The sequence below is a fragment of the Onychostoma macrolepis genome, chromosome 07, assembly GCF_012432095.1.
Source record: "Onychostoma macrolepis isolate SWU-2019 chromosome 07, ASM1243209v1, whole genome shotgun sequence".
NCBI classification, from domain to species: domain Eukaryota; kingdom Metazoa; phylum Chordata; class Actinopteri; order Cypriniformes; family Cyprinidae; genus Onychostoma; species Onychostoma macrolepis.
Window position 1 is genome coordinate 18,783 of NC_081161.1, and position 8,521 is coordinate 27,303.

At 38.7% G+C, this 8,521-nt stretch overlaps 1 protein-coding gene across 1 annotated transcript; it reads right to left on the bottom strand.

Moving 5' to 3' along the window:
- Positions 1-223: 223 nt before the first annotated feature.
- Positions 224-7,800, bottom strand: LOC131543396 (uncharacterized; the record flags this gene model as incomplete). The annotated part of the gene is made up of 9 exons (XM_058780690.1): positions 7,710-7,800; positions 7,079-7,282; positions 6,068-6,154; positions 5,241-5,500; positions 4,996-5,124; positions 4,679-4,819; positions 4,465-4,585; positions 1,527-1,679; positions 224-415 (listed from the first exon to the last, which is right to left on the bottom strand). Coding segments are annotated over exons 1-9 (1,351 nt in total), but the record flags the coding sequence as incomplete, so codon positions are not given.
- Between the last annotated feature and the right edge of the window lie 721 nt (positions 7,801-8,521).

Genomic DNA, 8,521 nt, shown 5'->3' on the forward strand with positions numbered 1-8,521 from the left:
TAAACAATTGTGTCAAATAGAATATGGTTTCTCTGTGCATAGACAAATTAACAAATATACAAACAATTTTTAAAAACACTGTGCAAAAGTTTAAAAAAAAAAAAGGAAAAAAAAAACAGTTCTAGGGCTAGTCCAGAGTAGGTTCACAAGGGTGCTGTGCACCTGCCACCAGCTTGTTCATGGTGGCCAGAAGGCCCTCCATAAAAAAAAAAAGCCTGCTGACGCTGGGCCTCTGCCTCTTGTATTAGCAGCCGCTCACGCTCCTCTGCTTCTCTCTGCGCCTGCTCCTTTAAAATGTCAATAAGGCTTTGCATTTGCTCCTGACTTTGTCTGCGGTCCAGTTCCTCTTTCTCCATCATCTCTTTGACCAGACTTACGACAGTAGCATCAACCTTTCGTCTCTTTGCAGCTAAAACTGAATAAGAACATGCTTACTACATTGTCTTCAACTTTGCAAAGTAGGGGTGTGTGTGTGTGTGTGTGTAGGTGTGTGTAGGTAGGTAGGTAGGTGTGTGTAGGTGTGTCTGTATGTATGTGTAACGGGGCTGACGAGACTTGAGACGTGCAGATCCAAGTGCAAGCTTTTATTTACAGGCATGGTGATAAATACAGGCAGGGTCGAGAAATGGCAAACCGGTATGGCAGGGATAAGACAGAGTAATCCTAGGGCAAGTGAAGGTCGACAATGGGCGATCAGTACATTTACATTTAATCATTTAGCAGACGCTTTTATCCAAAGCGACGTACAATATGAGAACAACAAGACCATCGAGAGTGCAGCAGTATACAAGTGCCATGACAAGTTTCAGTTAGCCCAGCACAGTACACGTAGCTAGGGTTTTTTTTTTTTTTTAAATGGATAGAATAGGTAAGTGTTAGTATTAGTTGGTCAGGTGCTGGCGAAAGAGATGCGTCTTTAGATGTTTTTTGAAAATGGTTAAAGTTTCAGCTGTTCGAATGGTGATTGGGAGGTCATTCCACCAGCTGGGCACAGTCCAGGAAAAGGTCCGTGAGAGGGATTTGGTACCTCTTTGTGATGCCACCACAAGGTGTCGTTCACTTGCAGAACGCAAGCTTCTGGAGGGTGCATAAGTTTGAACTAGTGAGTTTAGATATTGGTGCAGTGCTAGTTGTCGTCTTGTAGGCAAACATCAGTGCCTTGAATTTGATGCGAGCGGCTATTGGTAGCCAGTGTAACCTGATGAAGAGAGGGGTAACGTGAGCTTTCTTTGGTTCATTAAAGACCACTCTGGCTGCTGCATTCTGGATCGGTTGCAGAGGCTTGATAGTACATGTGGGAAGGCCCGCCAAGAGAGCATTACAATAGTCCAGTCTGGAGAGAACAAGAGCTTGGACGAGGAGTTGTGCGGCGTGCTCGGACAGGAAGGGTCTAATCTTCCTAATGTTGTATAAGGCGAATCTGCAGGAACGGGCCATTGTAGCAATATGGTCTGTGAAGCTTAACTGATCATCGATCACAACTCCAAGGTTCCTGGCCGTCCTGGAAGGAGTTATGGTTGACGAACCCAACTGTATAGAGAAGTTGTGGTGAAGTGATGGATTGGCCGAGACCACGAGCAGCTCTGTCTTGGCAAGGTTGACCTGAAGGTGATGGTCTTTCATCCATTTAGAGATGTCATTCAGACAGGCTGCAATGCGGGCAGCTACCGTCGGATCATCTGGTTGGAATGAGAAGTAGAGTTGAGTGTCATCAGCATAGCAGTGATAAGAAAAGCCATGCTTCTGAATGACCGATCCTAATGACGACATGTAGATGGGGAAGAGAAGTGGTCCAAGCACAGAGCCTTGAGGAACCCCAGTAGCAAGAATTTGTGACTTTGAAACCTCACCCCTCCAAGACACCCTGAAGGACCTATCTGAGAGGTAAGATTCGAACCACAGGAGCGCGGTTCCGGAGATGCCCATCCTTCTGAGAGTGGACAGGAGGATCTGATGGTTAACTGTGTCAAAAGCAGCAGACAGGTCCAGTAAGATGAGTACAGAGGATTCGGAAGCCGCTCTTGCCAGTCTCAGGGCCTCTGTAACGGAGAGTAGGGCAGTCTCAGTAGAGTGGCCGCTTCTGAAACCAGATTGGTAGTTGTCCAGAAGATTGTTCTGTGCAAGAAACAAAGAGTTGGTTGAACAACTCGCTCAAGAGTCTTTGCAATGAATGGAAGAATGGATAACGGTCTGTAGCGTTCTAAAAGTGCTGGATTTAGAGAGGTTTTTTTTAAGCAGTTGGGTTACCCGAGCCTGCTTAAATGCTGTTGGAAATGTACCAGTGTGAAGAGAGGTGTTGATAATGTGAGTAAGCGCAGGTATGGCCTGAAGGAAGTGAGTGGGGTAGGATCTAGCGGACAAGTAGTGGGATGATTGGAAAGGATGAGTTTTGAAACTTCCGTCTCCGGGAGAGGAGAGGAGGAGGTGAGAGTGTGTGTTAGTCAGTATGAAGTTATCAGTTTGTGGTGTGAGGAATTGGTCACTGATGGTTCTTGTTTTATTTGTGAAGAAAATTGCAAAGTCATCAGCTGTAAGAGTTGATGGAGGAGGGGGAGGAGGACAGAAGAGAAAGTTTTGAAAAGTGTTGCGAGAGTCAGAACAGTTGTTGATTTTGTTGTGGTAGTATGTCGATTTAGCCGAGGAGACGTTTGCAGAGAAGGAAGAGAGGAGTGACTGATACGCACTAAGGTCAGCAGAGTTTTTTGATTTGTGCCATTTCCTCTCCACTCCGTGGGCCAGACAGTAACTGCTTTATAGCAGGAAAAAGTGTGCACAATCAGAGGCATGATAGATTAATCTAAGATTGTTTCAATGTCTTTAACTACCACTTGAAAGACTTGATGTAATTCTTTTTTGTAATTTTTCTTTTTTGAAATTAAGAGTAGAGAGACTCTGGCGTGATCTCTGGATGGGAGTCACCAGCGTGTTCTACCAAATCTTGCACACACTAGAGGAACAGGACATGCTGGATTTGAGCAGCACCCTTCACCTGTTTTGCTGCCATTATGTATTTTTGCCCCGACTGCAAACAAACCTCAATGTGTTCCGTGAGGGATGGGACAACCACCCATTGAGAACAGAGCAAAACCTCTCACCAAACCAACTGTGGGTGGTTGGTCAGATGGAAAATCCCATTGACAACCCAGAGGTACTGAAGCAATTAACCAAAGAAAATATATATTTTAAAAAATTACAGGAATAGTTCACCCAAAAATTTTTTAACTCAAACCAAAAACTCACCCTCAAGTTGTTCCAAACCTGTATACGTTTTTTTCTATTGTTGAACAAAAAATAATATGTTTTAAAGAATGTTTGTAACCACAGTTGGTGGCACCCATTGACTTCTATAGTATTTCCTTCCTATTATGGAAGTTAATGGGTGCCATCAACTGTGTGGTTACAAACATTCTTTAAAATATCTTATTTTTGGTTCAAAAGAAAAGAAAGAAACTAATACAGGTTTGGAACATGAGGGTGAGTAAATGGCAATTAAAATTTTTGGGTGAACTATCAAAATATTACAGACCAAGTTGATTTTCAAGATGATTGTAAAACTGTAATTGAATCAACCATTATTAGTCTTTAGTAATGAAACAGTGAATCTTTCCCCGTTTTATTTCAGGAGATGAACATTCCCAACATTGACTGGGAGGACAGTGGGTATATTTTGGATCCACACACTGTGGTGAATGTTCCACGGTTTGACAACCCTCTAACTCCTGAACAAGTGGAGCAGCTGAGAGAACATATTAATCCTCTACAACCCTCTGAGTCCAATGGCATGGACATTTTTTTGAGTACAGTTCAATATGTTGAAAACATACTAGCTGAAAATTAGATACTGTTGCATTTAATTTTTTTATGTTTTTTAGTTGATTTTTCTAACCATTATACTTTTTTTATCAGAAGATGTCATTTAATAAATTCAAATAAACAACATTGAGTTTTTGGATAAGATTTGTATTGACCATATCACATTGAACATTAAGTCTATATCATTAAACTATATCATTACAAAATGGAACGGCTCAAATTACACATTATTATATCATTATAACATTGGCATATTTACGGTAATAGACAAGCAACAGTAACAAAAAAATGTTTCAATCTAAAACGGTTTAAGAAATTAATTAACATCTACACAAGGCCAAAACCACTCTCCACAGACTGCAGACATACCATCATGTCAGCTGTGAGAGCTGAGAGGGAGGTATAGTGATCTGGCAGGCGAATGCGCTCTTGACAAGTGTATGCCTTTGGCAATTGGTTTGGTCCACTGGACTGAACAACTTCCAGCTTGAGGGTGCGTGGCACTACTTCCCATCCAACCCAGAATTTGAGAAGTTTCCTCAGGTTGCTGGGTGATGCGAAGACAAAAAAGAGAAAGAAATGTGTTTACTGTTCACATATAACAGAAAAAAAATCTTTAGGTGGTACCATCTAGTAATACAAAAATATTACCATGTTCAACAAAGGTTCTCAAAAGGCCTGTAACAAGATTAAGTTTCTCAGGCTGTATGTCGTCAGCATCGCTGTCTTCTGTATGCTGTGTTTGGGGCCACTGGATGGCTTGCAGGATCATCTGTAATTTCCCAAAATCAAAAAAAAAGTCATGCTACCAAACCAAATATTTTTTCAAGTGAATTTATAATTCTTGCACATTTTGACAATTTACCTCAGGTGTGATTTCAACTTCACTTTCTCTTGGGAACAGCAGGGGTAACACATCTGGTCTACAGCTGATTAGTGGCCAGACACCAGTGTCCTTCAATCCCTTTTTTAATTGTTTTAGTTGAGCACCGGCTCGGCCAAGGACCTGTAAATTAAAATAATTTTTAGTATTGTAAAAATAACAATATATAATCTAAATAACAATTATAAGTAGTATGAATGTGTATAATAAACTAGAATATTATTTGATGAAGTTTGTTAACTTTGTAGTGTTGTTTAGGAAAAAAATAGAAACATAGGAGGACACATATAATATATTACAGCATGAGTGAGGAGCTGTTGGAAGAGCAGTATCTTGTTGCTCCTCTTGTTTGGTACAGCAAAGTAAAAGTCCAAACAAAGGTTGGAAACTTGTGAGGTCTCATCCTCAGTCCATTCATCTTTCAGCAGCTATAAAATACAAGCATTATTAAGTGCACAGAATTAGCAGATATTTTTTACATGTCTGCATTTCATCAGAACCCATAAAACACTGTTGAAAGACCTGGCTAATTTTATCTACTCACTAGACGAATCGTCTCCCTTTGTTCAATGTCTGGGCAGTCCTCTAAACAGAGATTTGTGGTGGCTGTGTCCTTTGTGCCCCCTGTCAAAGAATGTACTATTGCCAGGCTTAGGCCTGACAAAGCAGGACCTTGATTGATTAACGAGTGGCCAATCATTCTTCCAGCCATCTCAAAAAGTTCACTCTCAACAAGTACAGCTGATGCAGTAGGCAAAAGGTGGTCTATTTCCCCCTCAAACAGAGTGGTCTCTGCTGCATTTCCTGATAAGAATACATTGCAATTAGAAAATTACAGTACATAACAACAAGCTTTTTAATTGTTTTTTTTTTTCAAAACTTGAATTTTGAAATATTTTACAGCAAAACTTTACAATAAGGTTTAATTTATTAACATTAGTTATTGTATTAACTAAAATGAAATACCCATGAGCTATAAATGTTACAATATTTATTAATCTTTTTTAATGTTAGTTAGTACAACTTTTGATTTTAATTATGTATTAGTAAATGTTGAAATTAACTTAACTAAAGAAACCTTATTGTAAGATGTTACCAGTTTTAAAGCTGGACAGTAAATTGACAAACAGATAGATTGCTAGATAATGTTGTGTCTGATTAATATAGCAATGCTAGATACATCTCGCTTCATAAGGTAAATTAGATTTTCTGTTTCTGAAGGCCATCAACAACAAAACACTGCCAAAAAACATTACTCTCTATGAGGACACTAAAATGGCTGTTAAATAAATATACTTCTTCACTTAACTAGATGCATAGTCCTGTACATTTGCTAATTTATGTGAAAACTGCATTAGCAATATTTCATACCATAGTTCAGTTTAAATCCATGCTTTAATTTAGCAATGGTTGTTGACAGGATATGTCTAGTCACTCCAATGCCAATTGCAGCATCTCCTACAAAACACAAAGTATTCAAAGAATTAAACAAACAAACAAAAATGTTCCATTCAAAAAAAATGAATAGATTAAGTTATACTTGTTTATGCGGACTACAGTACTGGTAGGTTCAGCACCATGCATCAATGAGTGCGTTTACATGCACCCTCTTAATGCGATTATGATGAGATTTTGGTGATATTGCGATTAATCTTTACCTCATGTAAACGCAATACTTCGATCTAAATAATCGAAATACACAGGCATGTAAACACCTTAAATCGCAGTATTGCCGCTCTGACCAAAGTGCGCATGCGCTTGTGACATGAATAACGTGACACGCACCTGTAAAAATACGGAGATTAGAAACGATGGAGGGGAAGAAAGCATCGCATTCTGAGGAAAACACAACAAGCTGCCAGCAGTCTCTGTTCTTTACCCTCATCCAGAAACGGCGAGCAGAACGCGAAGGCAGCGTATAGGCAAACAAACTCCATCACATTTCTATGGCGCCGAAAAAGCGTGGAATACAGCCATACAAAATCATTATGCATTAGACGTAAATAAATTAAAACAGCGACCAGTAACACTGCTCTTTCTGAGTTCATCATTTGTGCTGTCCAGTGGGGTATGTGAATAATGGCAGTAAAAAAAATTAACCACAATTCTTAGCGAATAATAAGAATAATGGAAATTGCATGTAAACGGGAGTAAGAGCTTTGCTCTTGACATGTAAACATCAAAATGCAATTAAGTCCTTACTCTGATTATTGGAAATAATTGCAATATTCGTGCGCATGTAAACGCAGTCAATATTATTGTTATCGATTTTTATAAAGTTATATATATTATATATATCCATCTCTAATATATGCGTTAGAGATGGAAATTGTTTATTAGAATCACATGTTTTAGAAACATCTTCTGTTTTTAACTTGATACCTTGAATGTGACAGTTAAATGGAGCAGCCCACTGGTTCTTTTCACGTTGTTGTTTGTAAAATGAAATGAGGGACCTGTCCCGTTCCTCATCAGTATCCCTGGAATCCAGTGACAGAAAAAGGGTTGGCTGCCTTTTACCTCCTTCACGCAAATGCTCAAAGAAGAGCTGTACATCCTCCTGAGGGTTTTCCACTGTTTTCCATTCTAAAAAAAAAAAAAGACAGAAAATTAGAACTATTAATTTTTTTAAATCAAATTAAATAGACAACGACTTGGCAATCATAAAGTTGGATCCCATGAGATATTGCATATCATATGTAGCCAAGCCATGCATTAATCCTATGTCTGAGTATGTGCCCCAACAAACAACAAGAGTCATAAAATTTTTACAGTTTGTACGTAAAAAGAATGTTAAAGTTTTATGTAAGACCAAGTTTCATTTGATTCGATTTGTATGAGCGCAGTAGCATTGAGATGACCTCAAGCAGTAAAAGTCTCAGAACCTTTTAAATTTTATTTATTTTGATTCAGTTTAAAAAAAAAATTCACTTATTTTCCAATAAAATGTAATTATTAATTACTTCACAAATGTATAACCATAACTGTTGACATTCACAATTGTATAATTCACCTTCTGTTGCTGGTCCTGAAATACTGGATGAATGAGCTCCAGATGATGGCCCTGGCTGCTCCATGTCATCTTCAAAACCCCTTGTACTGAATGATCTTAGACCAATATAAAATATAAGACATTAACCTTACAAATAACACTGATGCAGTTATAAACAATTTAATGTTTATGTTGTTGTGCTATGCACAATCCCTAGTCCATCTCACAAGCATTTAGTACTATGGGTCATAGCAGCCTTCATAACTGAATTCATGCCTTCTTTTATTGTTTGTAATGTCAAGTATAGCCACATAGTATACATATTGACCTGGTTTCACAGACAGAGCTTAGATTAAGCCAGGATTATGCCTTAAATGTCCTCAATTAGAACATTGCGACAGTCAAACGACGCACTTACTGACGCACTTACTGTCCAATGATTCTAGGTGGTCTTGGAAATGATTGGCTGGAGTTTTGAGTCCTGCCCGTTCCACAGATGATTAAATTGCTTAATTTTCATTTCAGTGCTTCTAACTCAGTGGCTGTAAGTGGGTTAGGAATAGGATTTCAAGTTATTTTGAAAAAATTGACAAAAAAGAAAATTACATACCCCACCTTTAAGTCTGGGACCATCTTAAGCATTGTGTGTGAAACCACAAGGCTTGACTGCATAAATCCTTATAATAAGATTTTAGTACCAAGCATATATATCAAAGTTAATAAAAAAACAATTTAAAAAAACGTATACCTTTCGGCACATAAACTGCGATAAGGTAATACAGACAATGGCAACTCCTTTTGGCATATAGGGCACACCTGTAATGACAAGAAAA